The sequence below is a fragment of the Cyprinodon tularosa genome, unplaced genomic scaffold (genome assembly GCF_016077235.1).
Source record: "Cyprinodon tularosa strain WSP-4 unplaced genomic scaffold, ASM1607723v1 ctg60, whole genome shotgun sequence".
NCBI lineage: Eukaryota > Metazoa > Chordata > Actinopteri > Cyprinodontiformes > Cyprinodontidae > Cyprinodon > Cyprinodon tularosa.
In genome coordinates this window covers 271,243-297,418 of record NW_024039341.1, presented here as the reverse complement: position 1 = coordinate 297,418, position 26,176 = coordinate 271,243, and the positions used below count along the sequence as shown (strand labels likewise).

The window sequence follows — 26,176 nt, the reverse complement described above, 5'->3', positions numbered from 1 at the left end:
AGTGGGATCACCCCGTCACAATGTAGGTCAACGGTTTTACTCTTCAAATGAAACAGACAAGCTCATGAGTCAAAAGTAGTTTCTGATTTTATTTACAGTCATTTTACAAAATCCACACAAACAATGAAATGGAAAGTCACTGCTGCGGTTTATAAAAATGAATCAAGTCTAGTTTTATTTTGGGGGAGGAATAAATTATCAGCTGCACCCAAAGATCCAAGAAAATTATCTGTTTGTTTACATGTTGCAGAGGCCAGTTGAAATTTTACAGGATAATGTAAATACTACAAATTGTTCTGAAAGCTGTTGATTCTTGAAGTTTAGCTTATTTTAAAGGATAAATTCTGCAAAGCACAACTACAGTTTTATTAATCATTTTCTATCTGGGCCCCTTACACATTTGTGTGTGTGTTTAGTACATTAATTCACTTTTTAAAATGTAACACTCAGGTTGAGTTGGGAGGTTATTTTTTTATATCAGCTGCTTAAGGTTAGCTAAGAACGACGTTATACAAATGATGTTATGCATTGCAACAGTCTAAATCTGAACATTCTGCTATTAGTAACCTTTATATGATACTCATTGGTTATTGTGCTAGTGTCCAATCTGATATAATTGTACTTTGTAAAACTCCACGTAAGTAGCAAATAGAAAAAAAATTGTAAAACGGATTGTATTTACAATTCATTTGTTCTGAAAATATGTAAATAAATTATTCAAAACCGAATTTCACAGAAACGTGTAAAGTAAAAAAGGCATGGCTTTAAGTAGCAGCATCTGATTGATAACGGACCGTTTGCTTGTGTCGCCACCTAGTGGCGTTTAGGCGAAATACAAGACATCTCAGCTGACATATAAGTTGAATAACATTACAGAACCTAGTCCCATTCTATTAACATGTTTTATAAAATCCAATGCAGCTCTTTATCAACAAAGGTTCTTCTCACTTTTAAAGTCTGAGGGCTGACCTGATTTCTCACAGTAAGATATCAATAAAACAACTTTTTGCAGACCTTTTTTAATAGTTTTAACAATATTCTGAAAGACTGAAAAATGTTGGAACATGTAAAAAATACAACTTCACATCAATTCAAAAGGTATTTAACACATAACTCAATTGTTATAGCCTATAAGAGCCACTCTAGTTCATACCATTGCCAGTATTGAGCTGTAAATAAAAACATAAAACTAAACAGTTCTCTGTGGTGTATTTTTGCACTTTTGTATAACAACACCACCTCAGGCAGGTCACAGTCCCTGGTGTTTCTGCTGGGAACCTGGGAGTCAGCAGTGTTAAAAAACGGGTTAAATGAGAAGTGAAGGGGTTGGTTTCTTCCCCGGCCAGGCCTCTTTTGCGTATTTCTTTTTCCGTGGCTCGTTGAGGGTGGTCTCTGGGAGGTACGGAGCTGTGACCGGTGTGGGGTTGAGGGTGATGGGGGGCTGGGGAGCCTCTGGGGCCAGATCTACCTCTGGTGCTGGGTTGGGGAAAGGTAGAGGAAGCCCACCCTGCATGGCAGCCCCTCCTGGAGCTCCTGTGGGCTTGTTCTCATGGCTGGTAGGAGGTAAGTCCCCGTAAAGGCCTCCACCTAAACTGTAGGCATGAATGCGCTTTGATGCAAAGTCATCCAGACCCAGTGTGTTCTGACTATCAAATCTTCGTTTCTGAAAGACGGAAGATGGAACAAAGACTTCACAAGCCATATACATGACTACCAATGTATTCACTCTACATAGAAGGCTCAATTTAATCTGTCAGCTGAGTGGATCGTGTTAAATGTAAAGAGAATAAATACCTTCATGGGGATGACTGCTGTCTGCACCATATTTCTAAAGCGTCCAACCGAGGGGTCTATATCTTCTGTAAGTACAGAAAAAACAATGATTACACTTTACTGCACAGAACATTAGTCTAACTTATTAGAAGAGTTAAACTGTGGGCTAATGTGCAAGATCCATGTTATAATAAGAGTTCAATCCAGCAGAGATGGGCAGTCTATTCCAATCCGATCTTTATGTTCCAAAATATGATTCCTCAAAAAACTAATTTACTCTTGCCATCTGCTGATATTTAGTTTCATTTGGTCACAGTCAGGAACCATGTTCAGGGTTCCTACTGCATAAGGCAAGTTAAATTCAAGACTTTTTAAGACTTTTTAATGCCACTTGAAATAAAAATTTAAGACCAAATTCACAGGAAACAAAAGAAAAACCTGCTTGCGAGAACTTTACCCAAAGGTTTATTTTAACATAAACCACTGCAATGTTTCAAATTTTGAAATGCTTCCCATACAGGAAGAAAGCTAAAAACACACAAATGACAGATATATTTTAACAATTATTTAACTGAATTCACAAATTTTGTTTTAGCATGGAACAAAACAAATCAGTTTTAAAGGCACAACATAACCTTTTTTGCAGCTATTTTTCTTTGTATCGTTTTCTTAGTATGTTTGATTTGGTGATAAGTGGAGGCGTTGCAGAGACAAGGGTGGAACAAAACTGATAAATACCGGCTGTTTCTCTGTAACTTGATTTTGACGCTTTGTGTTTCACGCTTCGCATGCGTGACTCCACTGCCTTAATTCCCATCGTTCCGAGCTTGAATCGCTTCTTGCACAAAATCCACTGAGCCTCATGTATGTTCCCCGGTTTTAGCCATGGAGAAAACTCTTGGCTGGATAATCAATTTTTGTTACATTTACACTTGCTCATATTTTCCAGACAAAAAGTAAATGATACATCTCCCAAACGTCCCGGCCGCAACAACGCTTTTATTGGTTCCGCTATCGGGACGGAACCAATAATGGCGAGCTGTTATTTTTTTTTAAATAAAAAAAAAAAAGGTAAATTTTAATGTTTTATTTAGATTACAAAAATAAATCATGCTAAAAATAATCCTATTTATGATGTTTTAAAAATTAAGACCTACGAAAGACGGATTTAAGACATTTTAATACCAGTTAAGGCCTTAGTTTTAAGGCTTTTTAAGGACCCGCGGGAACTATGATGTTAAAGACACCAAGTGAAAAACCAATATTACTTATATACTAATATTTACCTAAAGTTTAGATCTCTTTTCATATTTCCTTATTAAAAAATAAGAGTTGAACTATCCTAACAAAAGCATTCATTTGTACTTAAATGTGGTGTTATATTGACCTGGATTAATGACGGAGTCCTCTTCACTGAAAGTAACTCTGGAGTTCTTGCGTTTCCTCTTTGGCCTCTGGATTTCCAAGTTGCCTTCTTCGATTGTCAGGAGGGAGATACGTTTGTTGTGGGCTGTATTAAATTCTGTAAGGTTCTGGATGACCAAAGAAATCACACACAAAAAAACGTTAACTGACCATTATACCACCATTCTGTGACTGGGCTGGATGAAAATACAAAGTACTTTATAAATAAGGAAATGGGGAAAAAAAACTCCAAGCTGAATGTCCATTATAAGTTACAGTTTATTCAAAGATGTATTTCCACTTAAAATATTTTTTGTTGCCTTTGAACGATCTGAAATCATTACTTCGGTGGATCACATATACATGCAGGTGTTTAAGAGGTTGTCATCATCTTTAACACTTGAGAAGAATTAAAGATGGGAAAGAACACACTTGAGCATAGCTGAGTTGCAAAGCGCTTTAAAGAAACTACAAACAAATAAAAGTAAAACATATTCAGCATTGCAGTGGAATAAAGGGAAATTTAGGTAAAAAAATAAATAAATAAATTAAGAGTTGATGCCATAAAAACTATTCTGTAATATTTATGCTGAAGATCAGTCCAAAAATCAAAAAGTTTTATTTTTCCTTTCTGTTTTTTAATTCACACATCAGAAATATAACTAAAATAAATAAAATAAAAAAAAAACAGTGAAACCATGATTTTTTTGCTTAAGGTTATCAGACCATCAGAATTTCATACCAGCCCATGCCTACTTATAAGACTCCAAAAGAAAAAAAAAAATATTGTATGGCAAAAGATAACCAACAAGTTAGCAAGGAACTTTAAGTATTCAGCCCAATGACCCCAGTAGAGTTAACTACCTACTTTATACCACTACTAAATAATAACCCACCTCTAGCTCCGTCTCCTCCTCTGGAAGTCCAAGCAGTCCTTTGAGCTCTTCTTCATCCCCCGTCTTACTGTCTCCTGTGCCAGCAGTGCCTTGGGTCTGGGGCTTCTCTCTTATAGTGTAGGTCCTTGTTGATGCTCCAAAAGATATCGTAGAGTCTATAGGAACCTGCTGAGGCTTGTGGGGTTCAAGGCGAATATGCCCAAGGAAAGTACCATGTGCTGAAATTAAGATATCGAATGTTAGGAAAACCTGAAATCTGATGAAAAAAATGTTGACATTAGATTACACATAAATAAATGAGATCCATCTTAATGTCTCCTAAGACTGCATTCTAACATTATTATAAGATCTTGCATTCAGCTCATTTACTATTTTGGAAGAATGTCAACCAAGTTTGTCAGCTTTCAAGAGATGCAAGAAACTGCAGTTTTCAGTTTGATCAGCCCTGATGGGACACAACTAAACATATAAAATTAGAGCCACAAAGTAAAATCCACTTTTTCCAACAGTGAACATCCCATAGAAAACACTGTTTGGTGCAGCAGGGAGGAAACTCTATTCTCTTCAATATTACAGAGCTGTAAAATATGAGAACTATCATGTGATGACAGCTTTAGTAGTGAAATATTGTGATAAAAATAAGATTTATGCTTCCCCATTCCTTCTCTCTGATAAGTAATCTGCATCTAGAAAGCAAACTCTACCCGTATATGCTGGTTATTCATAAAGGGCACACAAGAGAACCAGACATAGCATGCCAGGATAATGCTGAACATACTGCAGCCAGGCTCTGTTTTATCTTTTATCACTGATAATAAACCAGACTATTAAATCAAAGTAAGCTGTCAGTAAATATGTACATGTTTTTTGTTTATGGTTTTTGCATTTCTTACTTTTTAATGCAGCTTCAAATCTTAAGAAGAGGGTAAGACACTGTCATTATGGGATATTGTGTGCATTAAAGTTGTATTTAATAAATTTCAGAACGAGGCTATATTATAACATTAGTGGAAAAGGTGATGTTATGCATGTTTTGGAAAAGGTGATACGATGTGGTGATGCTACTCGCCAAATGCAACTTAGATTTTTCATTGGTCGAGTTAATGCTAGAGCATCATTCGCTGCAAGGTGAGTAAACGTTTGGACCAAACTTGTGCTTCAGTCATGTCCTTATTCGCCCGACACTTTGATTTATGACAAAGATGCTAAACAAATGAACTGCTCACTGTGCAGCAAATACACGCAAGAAAAGGACGAAATTATTAGCAGTTGTCAATCTATAAAACTGGAGAGCATCCGTGAACACATGCGCAGTAAATGCTACGTTCATGGGTGTCCATGTCTCAGGCTCCGTTTTTGAATGTTTTTATTTGTGGCAACTTAATCAAAAATATTTTGCATTTGCATTTTTTTTTATGGAATTCTAAATAACTTTATTTAATAAAAGTACATGACATTTTCTGTCAGTGATGATGGCAGATGATGATGTTACAATACCTTCCCTATATTATAACCCCACGAATATATATAATCCATGTTCAAACCTTTCTGTATAATCTGTATATAGCTTCTATATTTATTTATTTTATACTCTCACAATTACTCTCTGTTTATATATACCATTTATAGTCCATACATAAACAGTTTCTGTATAGATGTAAATAAATATTTATATCCTGTATAGCACTTCTGGATAGATGCAAACTACATTTTGTTGCTTTGTACTTGTGACAGTGTAATGACAATAAATAGAAAATCCCTTTATTGTCCCACAATGGGGAAATTCTGGTGTTTACAGCAGCAAAGGGATTATAGAAAGAAATGTCACAAAAATGTGGACCTTAGATAAATGTATAAGAATAACATAATGTATAATGTGAATTGGCTAATTCTGGTGCATTTGTAGGAATGCTTTTTAATGCACACTGCCCCTGTCCTATAAATATCCCACTGTAACTTTGTTTGCATTTAACATACTGCCTTGGTGAAATAAGATGTTCCTCAAGAATATGAGAGCAATTTTTATTTTATTTTTTTCCCTGTCGGGTAAAAACATGCTTGGCCAGTAATTAATTTTAGGGCTGAAACGATTCATCGAGTAACTCGATTACAAAAAATCCTCGAGGAAATTTATCTGCCTCGAAGCTTCGCTAAATTTATTGTATTGTAATAAGCAATGCTGTTAAATACGCAGCACACTGGTCTAGCCGGAGGGTTTTTGTGTTGCACAACGCTACCACTTCCGTTAGCGCCTGGAGCGCTTGTGCTAAGTTTGTAGCTTTGGAGGGAACCGGAGAATGCTCAGAAGGAGAACCCCGAAAGCAACAAAAATGTCAAAAGTTTGGGAACATTTTAGGCTAAACAGAAAGGACAACACAGCGCAATGCATCCACTGCAAAGCAGAATTGGCGTACCACAACAGCACGACATCAATGTTGCAGCATCTGAAGAGAAAACACCCGCTACATGCATCCAACTCGTACACGGTTGCCAACAGGTAACGTTTATGTTCTCTTTGCTAACTACGTTGTGTGATAATCTGCCATGTTATAGATGTAAATTGAGGCACATTATTTTGCTAACGTTACATCTAAACATAGCGGTTACTTAACCGGGTGTAGTGTAAATTGTATGTGAGGGTGGAACTGAGAGAAATTATGCAGGACTTAATGTAAGTTTGTTAATAAAAATACGCAGCAACAGATTACAGGCATAAGCTGAAAAGCATTTATTTATTGGTGTCTTTCCATCCTGAAAAGTTAGTCTTTTCTTCTCGCTACTGTTATGTATGAATTAGAAATTTTTGATTAATATTTTTTGTAGTAATTCTATATTTGTTTATACCTAAGCATCGTTTTAATAAAAATAGCAACATTTTTGCATTTTATCATGACTAGTTAAGGCTGCAGAACTCTGTACAAACTCAAACCTTTACATTTTGAGTAAGTTTATTTTTTTCCTAACATATAGATTACATTCTGTTTTCCAATACATAAAAAAACATTTCACTGCATTTAGATTTTTCTGTGATGGTTAAAAATAATGCTTTTAATTAAAGCATCCTCAAAACTCACACATAAATGAAGGCCTTAAATCCATAAATAAAATAAAACTGAAACTAAAGCTGCTATCATGGGAGATGAGCTGTCAGTGCAGATTCCAACTTAATAATATTATTAATAATATTATTTATCCGATTACTCGATTAATCGTAAGAATAATCGATAGATTACTCGATTACTAAAACATTCGTTTACAACAGCCCTAATTAATTTATCTTTGGATTCACTTGGCCCATAAGTCAAAAAGTTAATTTTGGACCCTGGATGCGTGCCTAGTTTCTTTTGCTTTTTAAAATCATTATATTAAATAAAAGTAAAACACAGCTTATTGGTTATAGTTTGCTAGATACTTAAGTGCATTTGTTCCTGATAAATAAATAATGGTTCATTGCAGGGAGGCTCTAGTTACAATGCATATATAAATAATTTAAAAAATCAACAGAGAAATAAATCACAGCTTTCTATTGTTTATTTTTAATTCCCTTTGGTCAGAGCTATGGCTGAGGGTTACTAGATGTGGGAAAAAAAACTTTTCTTGTACTTTTCTTGTACTAAATGCAATTGATCAATTCTTTTTAATCTACTTTAAGAAAAAAAAAGATATATTACTTTAATTTCAGACATTACTTCTTAGAGCTGACCTGAATTCAAAGTGTACTAAGAAAACATATTTTAGATCAGGTTTTAGATCTTTTTTCTCTACAATTTAGCCGCACATTATCCAAAACAAAAAAAATTTTGCAAAAAAAAAAAAAAGTGTGATTATGTGTGATGTCTTACTGCTGTTTAGGTCAATGAGGAAGACTCTTTTTAGGTGTTTGTGGTAGACTAACGCTGCATGAACCCGTGAGCAGGACTGATGGTCAATGGTGAAGTCACACCAGTCAGGGTTCCTTCCAAACAGGTAAAACTTCTTTTCATCTATGATCAGTTTCTACGGGGAGGGGAAAAAAAGAAACAACCTGTGTGAATAAATCCCTGAAAACACATAAAATCAGCAAAGCATGCAGCATCTGTGCCTCTGAGTTATAACTCCTCGGTGTTGCTTTCACTGAGGGGCTTAAATCTCATGGCTGATGTTGCTCTAGCACCGTTTGAAGCTGAGCAGCCACAGAGTAACCCCTCATATGGGACACGACAGACTGTCAAGCTCGTATCTGGTGCACAGCTTTATAACTACATGCATTGAAAAGGTAGATCTAGAAAAGATTTAGTTACCTCTATCAACTTGTCTCCTTTCATCACGTCCAAATGGAGACCTGTGGGCGGTTTCCCTGCCCTGCAAGCATAAAAGGTTAGACACCCTATAAAGATTGATTCAGTCAACAGGCTGCAGAAGTCATGTTTATCAAGACTAGGAGAAACTCTGCAAACAAAGTATTTCCTATCTTGCCCACAATTGTTTCTTCAATTGGAAAAAGGATTCATCTCATCCAGAACTCTATGCATTGGTCATTTTGGCTAATTCACTGCCAACATCATTGACGGGTTAGCCAGCTAGCCTAACATGATGCTAATGCTAGCAACAGGGATGGCGAGCTTTATCTGTGATAAAAACGTTCATATTTAAATTTAAGTTTTTCATTGTGTTCATCTGCAACAAGTACGGTGTTAGAAACAGCGCGAGGCTACTTTAGCGTGTGCATTTGTCTCACCATGATGGGCAATCAAAAGGAGGACCGTCTTTCACTGTTTTAGTCGCCATCTTGCTTCAGCGCATAAAAGCCGAGGTGCATTCTGGGAGAAATTTGCTGTGGGCTTATGGGGCTTGTAGTTGTAATCCCATTAACGCGTAAAATCACGCTTTTAGTAAAGGAAATATAGTTGGAAAATGATGTAGACAGTTTAATTTTACCTTCTGAGGTAAGTATTTTTAATAAAAAAAAACACAAATTAAAAAACCTTTAAACAGCAAGTATCTAAAGAAAAAACCTAGAAGTCAAAGAGAATTAAAGAGCAAAATAAAAATATTTTATGTTTCAATTTATTCTTTAAAAACGTGACATATTGTTCTGTTTGAGAATAACTGATAAATGGGAGGAAAATAAGAGGTAATTTCAAAACATTTAAAACAAACAAACAAAAATAAATCTAAAATCAATGCATTTTTTCCCCAGTCTAATTGGGTCCAGACTTTGTAGAGCCAGTGTTTGCTCCAATTAATGTATGAGTATTTTACAGTATCTAAAAGGTTTGCACAACTAAGGATAGAAATATATAGGCCTAGCTATTTTTTTAAACAGTGAGGCTCAATCAAATTAGATGGACATCAATCTAGGTTTAAGCCAATACATTTTTTTAAGACTTGGGCTGAAATTTGAGTGGACATCTCTATTACTTAGTATGATTTAAACTGAGTAGAGTAGATAAAAAATAAAATGATCCTTTATTGTAGCTCAGTGGGGAAAACAGGTGCACCAGCAGCAAACTGACAAAGGTAAAACGAGTCGACTTGCTAACAATCGGCATTTGACTCCCTTCCCATTGGCTAAAAAGCTGTTAAACACCTGATTGTATGTTTTGGATCATTTCCCCTCTGAAACATTAGCCTCTGTCCCAGTCAGAGTCCAAAAGTTCTTTACAGCCTCTAAAATATTTTTTCTTCTGGTATTATGCTCTATTTCTCTTTAACTCTTGCAAGCTGCCATAGAAAAGCATTCCCCCAGCATGACGCTGTCACTAGCATGTCTTTCTGTGGGGATAGTGTCTTCAGGGAGACGATCAGTTGCAGCTCCTCCATAAGTGCAAGATCTGTGGAGCTCACATTTTATGTTTTTCCTACAAGGAGATTCTTTCACCTTAGCTTTAAATGCTTCAGACTAAACATGTAGAAGAAAAGAGACAATAAGTGGCAGTAAAAAAATAAAAGATACCAGTTTCTGTGATTGAACTGAGTAGTGAATAAATAATTAGCCTGTTTTTGCTTTTGAACATTTTTAATTGATCTTAGCTTGAATGAAACATCTCCAAAAAAAATCTAAATTCTAAAAAGAAGCAGCAGAGGTCTCCAACTTCTCACTTATAACACCTAAGTATAAAGTGCAACTGAAAGAAAGATTTAATAATAGTTTGAGTAGATCAACACCACACAACTCACACAGTATTATATTGACTGAAAGGACGTAGCAGCTTTTGTGTGATGTTGTGGGGGGAGGGGGATCAAACCAACAGATCAGGCTGTTGTTTGAGGTTGTTTTTTGTGTGTGCCTCGTTTCAAAACTGTGGGTTTAGGCTGTACGCCTCGTAACAAAGACAGAAGCATGCTTTGTGTGTTGTAGTCTCTCTCCCTGCAGCATAAGGAAGTGAGGGTGCTGACTTATCCTTGTATGTGTTAGAGTAAGTAAGTTAGAGTAAGGTGAAGCTCCCACCATGAAGACGTATCAGAAAGCAAAATTATTTTAAAAAATGCTGAATTTTAATGGAAGTTTAAATATAGGATGGTGATTATGTTATTTTCTGGTTAGTGTTTTAAGTTACAGCCTCTGTTTTAAGATGCTATTTTCAAGCAGACATTGTGTAGTGTAAAATGTTAGTGTTTTACCTAAAACAGCTACTTTAAAATGCGACAAAAAGATTTTATTGTTTTGTTTTAGAAAAATGTCCTTCCTATATTGTTCTTCCCATTGTTGCGGTCTGTTGGCACTCAGTGTAAAAGTGAAGTAGATCAAATTAAACATTAAAGCCAATTTTCCCAAATCTTTGCAATAAAACAATGTCCAAAAATGAGCATTTCCCATTTTAAATGAAGAAAAAAAAAAACTTGTGCAAAGAAAAACTCAGCTCCTGTCACTTCCTCATTTGCTTTTGTGGTTTTCAGCTGTGAGTGTAACTCCTCTTTTTACTGCACTCGTCATTTACACTCTGCCATTATTTCTGATTTGCAGCCCAGTGAACAGCAATGGCAGGCACCATTGCTTTGCCGCTTCAAGAATTCATTGCCTCACTGGACAATGCCAGCTTGCCAAAAATTTTGCAAGTTTGTTCTGGAGTTTATTTTCAAGGTAAGCCTTCCTCTTTTTTTTAAAATGTGGGAAATTAAAATCTGAGACTATATGGTAACAGGGGTGAAGAAAATAGAATTAATCACACAAGATTGGATTAAACTGTGTCTGGGTGTTAAAAAATGAGTGTGTATCTTTTTCAAACCTTTATGGTTATATAACTCAATCTGTTAACTATTGGTTAGATGTTTCAGTATCCAAAGAGAGCCAAGCATTTGTTGCTGTATTTGATACTGCAATATAACAAAATAATGAATATATACAGGATCTTTAATGAAAAATGTAACTTTTTGTCCCTTTTCTGGTTTATTACTTATGATAAGGTTCGATATATGAAATTTCTGGAAGTGAAGTGTGTTTTTCGACTGGGGATCTCGTAAAGGTCATTGGCATTGAACTGCAGTCTGTTTCCTGTGAAGACGTCATTAAAAATGAAACGTTTGAGTTGCCGATCACTCACACAGGTTTGTTGGAATTACATATTTGCAAAAATGACGTTTTTTCTGTTTTGTTTTATTTGTCGTTCGCTAAAGCACTTCTGTTTTTTCTAGGACTCTTCAAAGTGGTCCCCAAGCAGATGCCATACTCTTCTGTTGAGGAGATGTTAAGCCTGAGGCCCGTCGGCCTCGATGACTCCCTTCCTTTTACCTTCACCAGCCATACCAAGATGACCTTCGGCAGTCTCACGTTGGGGGCAGGCAAAGCCCTGACTGTGCTCTCCATCCAGAGGCATGAGGGCAAAGAGGATATGGTGCGTTGCCATGTAAGAGGGGAAACGGAGGCCTCGGCCGAAGTCTGCATTCCTCTGTCGTCTCGAGGGGAGTTTTACGAATGCGAGAGTGAGGAATGCTACACTCTTAAGGAGATCATGTCTTCACCTTGCCTTCGCATTCGAAGATTTCGCTTCGTTAAGACCACCAAGTGTGAGCGAATCCTTGTCTTCAGTCCAATCTACCAGGTCCAGGCCATCATGAACTGTAAGTATAGCGGTCTATAAAATTAGTAACTTCTCAAATCTCAGCTTTAAAAAGATTTATATTCTAAGGTTTTGACCACAATTGTAGCTATATATTAATATCAAAATATGTTGGTACCCCAAAAATGGGAAAGCAATAATTTGTACATATTTAGATCAAAGGAGGGGCCTACCAGGGTGCAGCTATAACTGCCCCTGCTCCGATTAGTTGTAGAGTGTGCATTATATGTTTAGCATACAACAATTTTTTTCCATTTTGGAGACTCATTTTACATGAAAAAAAGTAATTCAAACAGGATGGATTATGGGGAGCTTTGAAGAGCTTGAGGTACGAAAAGGCAGTTGGTCCGAATGACAGTAATATTTAGGTACGTATAGAAGAGAGGGCAGTTGAGTTTTTTACTGGCTTGTTTAATGAAAACCTAGTCTGGACACTGAAGGAGGAGTTTGCAGATGTTCAAAATTTATGCAGAGAAAGTGCAAAGGGTCCCTGTTTCGAACCCCTGGTCCATCCATCTTAGCCGTTGTGCCTTTGGACAACACGCTTCACAGCATAGTGGGCTGATGGTGATCAGAGGACCCGGTGGCATCTGTTTATGGCAGCCCTGCTTCGTCCTGTGTGAATGTGTGTTAATTTAGTGAAAACGTCTTTGGGGACCTCAGACTTGATAAAGTGCTATTCAAATACAGGCTATTTAGCATAAACCACATCTAGACAAAGATATGATACAGTACTCAAAGAGGAACTGTCAAACTGCATGAGGAAGTAAGGGGTGGAAGATAATTATGAAGGATGATACAGGGCATGCATGAAGACAGTAAGAGGTAAGGTGTCAATTTGAAATCAGTGATGGTTTAAGGAAAGTGTAGAGTAACATCAAAAATTGCTCACAATTGCTCCTTGTTTGTAATGGTAAGAGATAGACGAGGTCAGACAGGAGCTCCTGTGTACATGATGTCTGCAGATGACATTGCTTTATCTGTTAAAAGTAGCAAGAGAGTAAAGAGTAATTTGGAGGGAAAATATGTATGTTAATGAGGGCATGGAAGATGGAAAGCTTGAGTGAGAAGAGATGGCAGAGTTCAGGCTAGGAGATGGTCCAGGCAGGGTGGATTGGATAGAGACCATAATCAGGAGTGATTCAAGTTAGAGATGTAGCTTGAAGAGTGACAGCAAAGATTTTAAAGCAAAAAAAGCAAACCTCTAGAGGAAATTCATAGACGTGGTAAAGAAAAGCATAGATTTAACAGCTGAATGATTTCCCCATGTTGCGATACAAGGAAATTATGCATCTGATGCATTCCCTTAATCACTGGTGTGCCTCAAATTTGTTTAAATGATTTGAATTATCAGAACTTCAAAAAGCCAGAGCATCATCATCCATAGGTTGACACGATAATCTCAATGCATGTAAAAACACAGAATAAAAAGAAAGCAATAAAACACCTCTAAGATAGTAAATCATAAAAAAATGTTGTCACTAAACAAATTTCTCTGGTCATGGTTAACTGACCTTAAACAGGAAAGGTTTAGTCTGGTGTATTCGCAAAGTAATATTTAACTAACTGTGATGCTGTTTTTTTACTTCAGAAGAGGGTTCACATCAGATACTTAACCAGAAAAAATGACATTGTCTCTTTCTCCTAGTTTATGTCACTGTTTCCATCTTATTTACTTTTGTCTTCACAGTGAGAAAGAACGTGTTGAGGTTTCCGTCCAGCCTAGAGGTGGATGTTGTTGATGTCACTGATGTGTGTAAAGACGTAAACTTCGTGACCCCTCTAAGCCTGACAGAGGTCCTGTCGCAGCCGGACAATTCATTCCCTGTAGTGGCAGAGATATTGGAAGAGCCTCAGAGCCGTTCTTTCTTTAAGTGTGCCTGGCTACCAGGGCTTGTCAAGAGCACCAACTTGGTCTTGCACAACAAAGGAACTACACCTATGGTCCTGATGTCCAGCTTGAAGGGCCGGAAGAATCAGCAGTACTTCCTTGTTTCCCAGCAATATGGTGGAAAGTTTCGAAGGCGTCCAAGAGAGTTCAACTCAGTTTACGAGCTGTATGTTGCTTCAACCCAGACACAGGGACTCACGGTGAGTGTGACAAGGAACTGTGAAGAAGTGGAGGAGGAGGGTATGCCAGACCTCAGCGTTGGGGATAAGCTTAAGATTGTGAGCTGCACCAGAATGGAGTTACCTGGTGAAAACATCAAAGGGCAGAGGCAGTCTGTGGAGGCTCTTTTGTGTCATCGTCTCCAAGAGCCAGAAGATGAGGATGAGGATGAGGAGGAAGAGAATACACAAAAGGAAAAACAGGAGGAGGAAAAAGAGGAGGTCTTACTGCCTCTTTACATGCAGGGTCACTTTGTAGAGATTCTCAGCGAAAACAAAAAGTATAAACTCAGGGATTTGAGAAAGGAGTTCAGTTTGCCACTGGACGTCAAAGTGGTGAGTCGAGACACTGATCTAGAGACGGATCCACTATTCGGATCTTCTTGTCTAAGAATCGAGGGGGCAATGTTGGAGCCCAGTATCCAGGCAAGCTTTCAAGATCGACCGGACCACTGTTTCCACATCCTGCCCCAGTGGCTTTCTATGTCTGTCTCTTTCACACAGGAGCCCCTACCATGGGCTCAGGACAATTGCCCAAAGTGTTTCATAGAAAAGGTTAGTGAGGTGACAGACACATTCTTTTATGATTTTCGCAAAAAGGATAACTCGGACGAGGCTCCTCCCCCTCGACCACCAAAACGAGATTTGTCATCGTCAAACTTGGTCAAAAAAACAGCTAAATCTACCAAAAAATCTGCAAATCCAAAGAAAAAGAAGGATAAAACCATCCCAACAGAGAAGTTGAACGATTTAACACTGAATCAAAAGAAAAGGCCTCCAGCTCCCCCGCCTCCAGTGAGTACTGTTCAGCATGTTTCATTGTAAAGATTAGTGCAGTATAACTTTTCTTAGAAAAAGTCTTGATAATAGTCAAAAAGAGAAGCTTTTTTTTCCTTCTGTCTTGCTGAAGTGTCTTTGCCAATTTCTGCTATAATGACAATTTCCTCTTCTGCTGTAGGAGGTCCTAAACGATGACCTCCCTCCTCCTGTTGTACCAAGAAAGTGCTCAACTGCAGATAAAACAAGCAAGGCCCTTCCAAACACTTATGTAAAGATACATCAAACCATAGTAAAGGGTGAGGATCTTCTTTTTGCTTTGCCATTCTAAGATTAGATTTAAACATATTCTCTCCTAATTAAACAGTTTATTAATGCAGATTTACATTTCTTCTCAGCATTGCCCTAAATTAAAAACACACTTGAAGCACCATCTCATTTAGCTTCTGCACTGAGTCAATAATATTATGAGGCTATTATAACATATTGGCCACCTGAAGTGACTTTATGTGATCACTTAATGTCGTAAAAAGTCTCTATCTATTAGAATGTAATGATACTGTTAGGAACCTTCTTAGATGAAGACATCTGGAAAAGTTCCTCAGTCCCAGAATAGCATGTATTCTTTTATTCATTATAACACAAGAAGTATCTGACAGAAAATAACGCTGGTAATTCTTCAAAGTCACTCTGGCCTGTTTCAGTCTCTTCTTCTGTTTTAAGCGGAAGTACGGCTGCCTTCACTGCAAATATGTAATGCTGTAGATCTTATTCTAACTTTCTCCTGAATTATAAATATATATTGTAATATATTTTCTCTGTAAACTATGTGAAGGAATACAAATTGGCAATATGTTAGGGGAACCCTTGGTCAGCTGGAGTTAATTTCAGATTAATCAAAAATACATTTTTTGGCAGATGTAAAGTCAAGGAGACTGAACATTAAAATGTTAAAAATGTGGTTTAACAGCATAACTCTAAGGTTGTGGGCAGTTGAGCAACCAGATCGTTGCAGCTTTTCTTACTTGTTTTCTTGAAACACATCTCTTACTTGAATTCATCACAATATATACGATGTAAAAGGTGGACAAACGTTTTAAATAACTAATCAGCATAATATTATTCAATATCACTAAAATACACAAGCATCCCAGACCTTAGAAAGTCACTGTCGTCCTATTAGTTTTCCTTTCATACTATAAAGTTATTTCTTAAAATATAACACAATAGTTTAGATTATAACAAATTAGGAAAATCACTTAAGGAAAATATATTTTTTAGTTTCAAAGACAGAGCAAATACTTGTAATATAATTTCATATTGTTTTTTCTTGTCCTTCTCAGAGCACCTGGATGACGTGCCTGCAGACGTGGAAAGTGACCATGACTACGAAACTTTGGATGAGACTTTAGTAACTATGGTTAAAACTGCACAAGAAAGTGTGATGTTCTATTAACAGGAAAAGCCATTTTGTAACTTTAATGTGAGTTTAATCTAACAATATTATCTTGAATGTGGGCACGGAGTGCTGAAATCAGAAGAAGCTAAATTAGAACCGTAGAGTCTAGTTTAGAAGAAACAAACTGTCTATAAATATTTACATTGTGCTCAAACTCCTGAGGCTTTAGTAAAACATTAGCACAGAAAAAAAATGTACTGTTACTATGGTGACTAGTATTGTTAGAAAGTACTTGTACTTCAATTATTTGTCTGTCGAGGTTGTCAATGCTACTTCTTCAATTTCCTCTGTGCTCCATCATTGAAAAGCTTTTTTATTTTTCACGGCAGATGTTTTTATTTAAAAAAAGCACAGAAAGCGCCGGCGGATGGATTCGAGTTGCCAAGTCTTTTTTTTTTTAAGTGCGACTTTAGCTTAGCTGCTACACCAATAATGCAAACTAGCAATACCACTGACAGCTGAACTCAAAAACACTGAATATCTCTTCATCATTTGCACCTGTTGCCTGATAAAGGGGTGGGGGATACCAGGCAGCAAACAAAGTGGTAAGCAGTGTCAATGCGGTGAAAGCAGGAAGAGAATAGGGTGAAAGAAAGGATCTGATAGAGTTCAAAAGGGCTAAACCGCATCTATATATGTTCATTAATGTCCAGCTGGCACCAAAGCTGATTAATACATAAAGGAGCAAATACTGGCACATGTGCATTGGTATCTTTCATAGTTTTTTAATATAATGTGTCACATTATAACCTCTAAACACAAGTACATTGTAGGCTTTATGTGGCCAACACAAAAGACAGCTTCATCTTAAAGCTGGAAAATTAAACGGTTATTTGCAAAAAAGAATTGAAAGGGTGTAGTATGCATCTGAATTTACGCCTTGCATTAATATCTTAAAACATAGAGGCTGGTTCCAGGTGTAGACAAGCAGTCTGAGGGGGCGCAGTGTACTTGCCAGGGGTGTGTTGGAAATTAATTGAATAGATTTTCCATTTTGAAAGTGTTCTCAACAAATTGAACGATAAAATAAACAGTTAAACCTAACATAATTACAATTAGGGTATATAGGTGGTTGCTTTTTGATTTAAAGGAGATTGTGGTTTATTTTGATGTTTTTGTTTAATGAACTGTCATTGGCTTTTCCTTTGTTTAACTGTTAAAATGGATACCTTATAAACCAAAGTGGTTTAGGCACTGCTGCCTTAAAAAAATCCTAATTTCTTTGCAGTTACAGCTGCAGGAGTATGTCTAACAGCTTATCAGGGACATGTCTATTATTCTCTGAAGACTGCTTTCAGGTCTTTTGTAAAATATTATTATTTATGCAAAACGTGAGCATTTGTTTTTAATTTCAGTTCGAGATAAAATATGTTCTGACCTACATAGGACTTTTAATAGGCTTTAATTTGTGGGTCCTTATCCTGCTAGGGTTTGAACCGACATCAAAACCTCAGGGGTTTTGCAGCTAGCGTTTTTATAACTGCTTGGTTTGTAAGCAGAGTTACAGAATTCATAGAGTATGTATAATTTAAATTACATTTCATGGCACCTGTTTTCTTTTCATGCTTCCTGCAAGTTTTGGGTTTAGCTCAAAGGTTGGAGTGGGAGGCATGTGTTCTGAAGAGGGCTTCAAGAATGTGGGTCAAAACCCACTGTATGCCACTCCGGTAATCTGAACAAGACCCTTAGTACAGTGTGGAAGACCTTTTTGATTTTTTTTTTTTTATATATACCAGAAGCTTGAATATTCTGTATTTTGAATACATAGGAAATTTGTAGTTAAACCACATCCTGCAAAGAAACTCTCCAGGGTAGAGTCTAATGGAACAGACAACCTTTAAACCACAAGTCTTTGTAGTTGAAGAGCTGCTTGAAGACGTCTGTGTGAAAAATTAATAGTAGGGGGTAGGTGATGATGAAATGGACTGAGCCAAAGAGAGGTTCAAGACGCTAAATTCGGGTGGACCAATTTTAAAACCTTGACCTTAAAAAAGGATGCTTATCGACATGTTTTCACATGATAAAAAAAAAAAAAAGATAAATACAGTCACTCTTCACTTCTAAAGGGTACCTCAGCTTTTTAATACTTGGAATACTTTTTTTCCTTTTCTTTACAAGTCAGTCTGCTGTGAAGAAGGCTTGTATTAGTAGCCAGGCTACTACAATCAAACCTAGAAATATTATCCTTTGAGGATGTTGAATTAACTATATGGTGTATATATCGCAAAGGCTGTTTTTCGTAGTTTACAGTTTCTATATTGTGCAATACTAGGGAGTTACCTAGTGTATATATGTTTAGGGTCATAGCAACTGCACAATGATATAAAGAAAATATGACTTCTTTTAAAAGGCGCGCTACTGTCACTTGGTTTGGGGAAGGACTGCATTTCCCTAAAAAGGCGTCTATTTTGACTTGGCTACAGTGGCTAGGCAAACTAAACTAAGTCAGAGGAGAAACTAAACCTATTTAAACTTGCCCTCCAACCACATTGATCTATGAATACATGTTTTTTTTTTTTTGACTAAATATATTCAAACTATATGGTATAATTTCTTCAAGTGCTACAAAGCCCATTTATGCTTCATCAAAACCCTTTGTGCATGTTTGCGTCCTGCGAAACATGCAATCCTGAGATTCAAATTAATGCTTGTGGTTAAGGCTAAAGTAATAAAATATGCATGAAACGTATCATAAAATGTTATAAATTTGCACAAATGTCATGAAACCAAGCTGAACCTTTCATGCAATAAAATGGTACAAAGTACAATATTTGTCGTGTCATTACTAAAGCTGCCTTAAAAGAAAAGGGAAAAAAGTAGAGGCTTTTTGTATAATCTTTAATAATAGCAAAAGGGAATTTTACAGGCAAAATAAAGAAATACAAATGTTGTAAGTCTTTAAAAGTACAAACTGTTATACAGGGGGAGGAGGTGGTGTGGTCTTAAGGGACAACCAAGCTATTCTGACTTGAACAGATGCAGAAGTGAGCTCGGGGAATACAGGATGTGAAAAACAAGTTTCCTCAAAGCCTGTGTTCTTCAGCATCGACCAGAGATACGAGGCAACCAGATTTTAGCGCTTCGGTGGTAAAAAGGCCGACGATCACAGATTAATTTAACTCTTTACTAACAAAGGTGACAGCTTAAATTCAAACAAGAAACCCAATGAGTGCTGCAAAGATGAAGCGGGTTAGTCATCATTGTCTGTTGATTTGTAGTGATCTTCGTCTATGGTCGAAAAGATGTGGCCTTCGTTACTCAGGAATTCCACTGCTTGCCTGGTAGATGAAAGAAACAAATAACAAGCAATGATCGGCATGTCTAGATTAGCAATGAAAAACTAGTTTAGAATAAAAGCGCTTAATCTAAAGCAAAAAGAAAAGTATAAAGCAAAACATTTTTAAACTAACAGTTTCAAATATAAAGTTTTGTATACAATACAAAATATGCACAGATATTTGTTCAATTTGTTTTTTGTTTGGAAGATGTTTGGCGAGAAAAAGATTTCTGCATCTGTGCAAGATTTCAGTTTTAATATGAGCTTCTTTCCCCAGTGCATACCAAATTAGGAGCATATTTCATAAAACCGACTTTTCAACTTGTATTTCCTTCAAATAGAGCTAAAAATATTTCTACATTTATGGGGTTTTCTCTCCATTTTAAATGTATTCATGATCACTAAAAAAAACTAGATTTGTCTAAAATCTTCTGAAAGTGATTCAACATTCATTTTGATGTTATGAAATAAAAATGTACCTCTTTGTATTCTCATTATTAAACTAAAAGCAGAAGTTCTCTTACTTGATTACAGCAAGACTTATGCCACTGAGTCTTTGCTTCAGATCCTGAATGCTGATGCCTTGTGGGTCCGGACAGCCTTTTATCAAACTCAACACCTTGTGAGAGAAAGAAGAAGAAGAAAAAAAAAAGATAAAGCAATTATGAACTACTCATAGTTTCAATCTAACAATAATACATCTTGGTTTTCAGAGCTGTGCAAAGGACGGTTAAAGAATGAATACGGTATCAAAGCTTGGAAGACTAAGAATATTGCCAGTTCATTGTTATTTAGACTAACCTGGTTCTGATTTGCATTTAACCCATTGATGACCATTAGTGGGCTCTCATTGGCACCTTCGTAGCTCCCTCCGGTCATCCCCGGGCCTTGGTGAAGCATTGGTGTACTGTTGGCCCCCATTCCTCCACCGATACCTGGCTGTAGGAAGAACCGACCATAAACGGGGATTATATGACTAAATACCTTCTTCCCACAGTCCGTGGGAAAACACAACATATAAAGCTGGCAAAGCTTATATTAGAGGAAGAGTTCACAACAATAAAACTTGTTAATTAATTCTAACAAGACAATTTGAGGAAGTTTTTTAATTTTACTACCACAGATGAAATGTAACTTCAGTCTCAATTTAGAACCAGGCAGACAGCATTAAAATGTTAAATGTTAACTAATAAAAATGAAAAGAAAAATAAGAAGTTTAGGGGCATATCTAACGACTTTTGGAAGTCCCTGTGATAGATGCGTTTTGAACCGTCCATTCCACCTGCTCTTAGCAGCAATGACTTTATGGGATTCTTTATAAATAAGATTGATCTTATTAAAAATAAGATCATAAGCACTCCTCTATCCGCGATTGTACCTGAGGTAGTCATGGAATCTGAACTGGGTTTAGACTGCTTTGATCCAGTTGAACTCTCTGAATTAGCAAAATTATTGTCTTCATCTAAGCCTTCAACTTGTATGTTAGATCCAGTTCCAACCAGGTTATTTAAGGAGGTATTCCCTTTGATCTCCTCCTCCATTTTAGATGTGATTAATCTATCTCTGTTACAGGGATATGTACCTAAAGCTTTTAAGGTTGCTGTAATTAAACCTCTGCTTAAGAAACCGTCTCTTGACCCAGATGACTTGGTCAATTATAGACCTATATCCAATCTTCCTTTCTTATCCAAAATTCTTGAGAAAGTAGTTGCCAAACAAGTTTGCGATCACTTCCACCATAATGAACTTTTTGAAGAGTTTCAGTCTGGCTTTAGAGCTCATCATAGCACTGAAACAGCTCTGGTGAAAGTCACTAATGATATTCTCATGGCCTCAGATAATGGACTTGTATCTGTGCTCGTCCTGTTGGATCTTAGTGCTGCATTTGATACAGTTGACCATAATATTCTTTTAGAAAGACTTGAATATTTTGTTGGAATTAAAGGAACAGCACTAGACTGGTTTAAATCTTATCTATCTGATCGAATTCAGTTTGTTCATGTTAATGATAGATCTTCAACACGCTCAAAGGTTAGCTGTGGAGTACCACAGGGATCAGTGCTAGGACCAATTCTCTTTACTTTATACATGCTCCCAATTGGTAGAATTATTAGACAGCATGGGATTAATTTCCACTGTTATGCTGATGATACCCAGCTATATCTGTCTATAAATCCAGATGAAGCTAACCCATTACATAGATTACAGGCATGTCTTGAAGACATAAAAACCTGGATGACTCTTAACTTTCTGCTTCTGAATGCAGACAAAACAGAAGTTATAGTCTTTGGACCAGAGTCTCTGAAAAAGAAACTGATTAGCCAGTCACTTCATTTGGATGGGATTAAACTGATTTCAGATAATAAAGTAAAAAATCTTGGTGTTGTTTTTGATCAGGACCTGTCATTTAGGTCCCATATCAAGGAGGTTTCTAGAATTTCCTTCTTTCATCTGAGGAACATTGCAAAAATTAGAAATATCCTGTCCAGGGGTGATGCTGAGAAACTAGTCCATGCATTTGTTACTTCAAGGCTGGACTATTGTAATTCTTTACTATCAGGAAGTCCACAAACTGTAGTTAAAAGCCTTCAGCTGATCCAAAATGCTGCAGCCAGAGTTCTAATGAAAATTAAAAAGAGAGATCATATCTCGCCTATCCTGGCTTCTCTTCATTGGCTTCCTGTTAAATCAAGAATAGAATTTAAAATCCTCCTTCTCACATATAAAGCCTTAAATGGCCAAGCTCCATCTTATATCAGAGATCTGATTGTTCCTTATGTTCCTAACAGAGCACTTCGCTCTCAATCTGCAGGTTTACTAGTGGTTCCTAGAATTTCTAAAAGTAGAATGGGAGGCAGATCTTTTAGTTATCAGGCTCCTCTCCTGTGGAACCAACTACCAGTTTTAGTCCGTGAGGCAGACACCCTGTCTACTTTTAAGGCTAGGCTTAAAACTTTCCTTTTTGATAAAGCTTATAGTTAGAGTGGCTCAGGTTATCCTGAGCTATCTCTATAGTTATGCTGCTATAGGCTTAGACTTTTGGAGGACATAGGGACCCCCATTTCATCATTCTGCTTCATTCTCTCTCTGTTCTCCTATTCTGCAGAATCTGTTAGTTCAATCTCTAACCTTCTGCTCTCTCTGCTTTTCCTCAGAGTAGCTTTGCCTCGTCTGTTCCTGTTTGGCTGTGACGTCATCCTGGAAAGAAACATCAGCTGTGCTGCTTCTATCAACACCCTTGTTTATAGATGTTGGAGATCGGCCTGTTTTCCAGTGTGGTCCTGTTTCTCTGACCGTGACTGAGTGGATGTGCTTTCTTCGTCCTCTGGCATGGGAGCTGCCTTGGAGCTCGTCTGCCTGGCTGTGTGTTTCCTGGACGGGGCCGCCTTTTACAGCTGCTTTTTGTATCTCTGCTTCTGTCTCCTTGAACCCCAGTCGGCCTCGGCAGATGGCCGCTCACACTGAGCCTGGTTCTGCTGGAGGTTTCTTCCTGTTAAAAGGGAGTTTTTCCTCTCCACTGTCGCTACAAGCATGCTTAGTGTGGGGGATTGTATTTGAGTCAATGAGTCAATGCAATCAACTGGTTTTCCTTAGATAGAAAACTTTGTATCAATTTGATCTGGTTGAACTGTAAAGTGCCTTGAGATGACATGTGTTGTGAATTTGGCGCTATATAAATAAACTGAATTGAATTGAATTGAATTAAACGTGGCAACAATATTTACAGGGACCAAAACACTTTTTCTCTCACAGCTTGTTTAAATGCAAAGGTCTTTCTTTGCATTGTGGCTGAAGGAAAAACCCACCACACTGAGCAGCTTCTGATAAAGAGTCTTACTTTCTAATTACAGAGATTCCGCTTAACTACACCAGATGAAATACACTAAAGCTCTCATGAGTCTCTGCTGGGTTTCTGAGTATACAGCTAAATGAGGAACTAACACAGAGGGCCTATGCTTATGGACTAAACTGTACTTCCTCATTCTCGAGTATTAAATACAGTTAAGTCTTATTAAAGGGTAAATATCCCATTTCTTACCACAGTTTGAGGTTTGCTGAGCGCCATGTGAGCATGGACAACCTCAAGAATGTGTGACGTGATTTCATTCATGTCCTCCAGCGGCCTGACACTGAATGCTACAATAGATCTGTGGTTCTAGGAAAGGAAGAGAAACAACTTTAGCTTAGAATAATTAACATGGCTATAAAATAAACTGTTTCCTCATGTCAACGAACATCATAAATACTTTTACTAGTATTAAACAAATGTCTGTCTGTTGATGCAGATGAAACTTCTTATCTGGCAGGTTAAATGTGGTTAACTTTGAATGAGGCTTAATTTTGTCCAACTTACCTGAAAGGAGCGCAGATTTCCTGATACTTTGACATATGTTCCTGGGGGCAACACAGTGCTGTCAACACTAGGGTCCTAGAAAGGAGAAAAAAAAACATAAATAAAGCAAGGGAAAAAAAGGTATTCTAATGAGGTTGTCTAACCAAGTGAAATTTGAAAGCAGATGATACCTTATTTATTTATTTATTTTTTTGTAATTCCCATTTAGTTTAAAAATATAAGAAATAATATGACCCATTATAATTTGGCACCTCTCATAAGATAATATAAACACTGTCTATTAAAATAGACTCCAGTTTTACAGAGAAGTCTAAATAGACTCTTAATGGAAATTTGGAGCATTTAATTTTTTTTCAGGAGGAAATAATAATACAAGAAATATATTTTCCAAAATTATGACTACTTTGTTAAAACACAGCTTTGACTTTGTAGTGTGTTTTCCCTTAATGTGTAATATGATCTAAGTTTCAAATAAAAGCACAAATAATACACATAAATACGAGCCAAATAATTTATTGAGTAAAATGTCTTTCTGAAACACTCTGAATATTTTATCATTTTCTGGTTCATCCATGAACCCAACTTCCTTTTGAAGTTGGGTTTAGGACAGATACTTACAACTTGATAGTTCAAACAGGACAAAAATCCTTAAATACACCCAACAATGGTTTTACAATAGGTGAAGAAGCCAATATTTTAAAAAAAGTTTTTAATTTTTGCTTGTATTTTGAAAACAAGAAAGGTAAGATTATCTGTCATCAGGTCATACAAATGTGCTGAATGCATGAGGACCTCAGAAAATCCACAGCAATGCACAACTTTTAAAACTTGTAAAACCCAAAAATGTTCATGTTGATGATAAGCACAAGTAAGTGTCTCACCAAAACTGTAGAAAACAACCACATACCTCGGTGTCTACCCACTGCTTCACGTCCATAGGAGCACCTGTCATGTCGTCCACCTTGTACTGGATGTTGGTCATAGATTTATCTGTGCTTCTTATGATGCCCACAATGGTGACCTAGAAAAAAAACGTTCATCATCGTGTGTTCATGGTTATAAGTATTCAATGTAAAAATAACGACAACCCCAAAAGTAATCTATCAAGTTATAGCAGCTGTGGGGTGCATGCTGTGGATCCACGCACTCCTCTGGATCAACGTACCTGCGTCACTTCCACTTCTCCCACTCTGAAGGTCTCTTCTGTCTGAGAGGCAGACATCAGCTGGGACACAGTGCAGGGGATGATTTGTGTAGCACGGGTCCTCTAATTTGACAAATGAAAAAGATTATATCAAATTTAATGCCCTATAAAAAGAGATTGTAGTCCATTCTTTCAGACATAACGCCACGAAAACACAAATATTTATAAACACACTCACATATGAGAAAGGCTTATACACATGGGAACAGCAGCATAAGGTGGTTAATTACCCTACATTACAGTAGCTCAGCCTTCTTAGTTTAAGAGGTCATCTCTAGTGTTTTCTGTAGTGTTAAACTCTTCAACATAATAATAATAATAACTGACCCCTTTCTTCTCTACTCCCTGGGACAATGCTGGGGATGCAAAACCTCCAGGAGATTGAGTATAACCCCCGACCATCGCAGAGTCAGTGTATCCCCCTGAAAATACAAACACGTTGGCGTTTTTCATTAGTTTGCATGCTATATTTATAAAAAAGAGAACATTTTAACCAATAGTAGCTCAGCTAACATCAAAGGTGCACGCCGAGTTCAAGCTAACGTTGACGACAGTTAGGGTAACAACTGCAAAACAGACGCTTTCAAAATACTCAACAATATGGGAAGTGAACTCACCCTGATTCCACATACCGACACTATGGATATAAGTTATTAAAAATAAACGTAAATGTTATTAACTTTGATAAACGGGGTCGAGGGCTGCGGATAGCAATTGTTATCCTTCTTCTGCAGTCCCGCGCTTAACTCAATGTAAGGCGCATGCGCACAGACTAAATCCCGCGAAACAGGCAAATGTGGGTTCGATTTTGCCCTGATCATTGTTTGTCAGAACCACAGCTACAATATATACATTCTAAGACAAACAGTTCAGGGACATAACTA

At 37.1% G+C, this 26,176-nt stretch overlaps 3 protein-coding genes and 1 non-coding gene across 4 annotated transcripts; 1 reads left to right on the top strand and 3 right to left on the bottom strand.

The window, feature by feature from the left end:
* Nucleotides 1-1,233: 1,233 nt before the first annotated feature.
* ppp1r8b (protein phosphatase 1, regulatory subunit 8b) lies at nt 1,234-8,876 on the bottom strand. Its single transcript, XM_038307160.1, has 7 exons — nt 8,791-8,876; nt 8,354-8,414; nt 7,916-8,069; nt 4,074-4,291; nt 3,161-3,305; nt 1,795-1,859; nt 1,234-1,663 (listed from the first exon to the last, which is right to left on the bottom strand). Exons 1-7 carry the CDS (start codon nt 8,838-8,840, stop codon nt 1,307-1,309), a joined length of 1,050 nt encoding a protein of 349 aa, XP_038163088.1. The 5' UTR covers nt 8,841-8,876; the 3' UTR covers nt 1,234-1,306.
* On the bottom strand, nt 8,147-8,301 carry LOC119797907. The gene has a single exon (XR_005282638.1).
* A 2,143-nt stretch (nt 8,877-11,019) lies between the features above and the next one.
* On the top strand, nt 11,020-16,994 carry themis2 (thymocyte selection associated family member 2). Its single transcript, XM_038307107.1, has 6 exons — nt 11,020-11,136; nt 11,460-11,600; nt 11,688-12,113; nt 13,803-15,016; nt 15,180-15,297; nt 16,342-16,994. The coding sequence occupies exons 1-6, from the start codon at nt 11,034-11,036 to the stop codon at nt 16,452-16,454; spliced, it is 2,115 nt and encodes a 704-aa protein (XP_038163035.1). The 5' UTR covers nt 11,020-11,033; the 3' UTR covers nt 16,455-16,994.
* Nucleotides 16,995-19,274: 2,280 nt separating this feature from the next.
* rpa2 (replication protein A2) lies at nt 19,275-26,068 on the bottom strand. Its single transcript, XM_038307105.1, has 9 exons — nt 25,910-26,068; nt 25,620-25,714; nt 25,254-25,355; nt 24,996-25,109; nt 24,089-24,163; nt 23,774-23,890; nt 20,536-20,673; nt 20,259-20,353; nt 19,275-19,735 (listed from the first exon to the last, which is right to left on the bottom strand). Exons 1-9 carry the CDS (start codon nt 25,920-25,922, stop codon nt 19,648-19,650), a joined length of 837 nt encoding a protein of 278 aa, XP_038163033.1. The 5' UTR covers nt 25,923-26,068; the 3' UTR covers nt 19,275-19,647.
* Nucleotides 26,069-26,176: the final 108 nt, after the last annotated feature.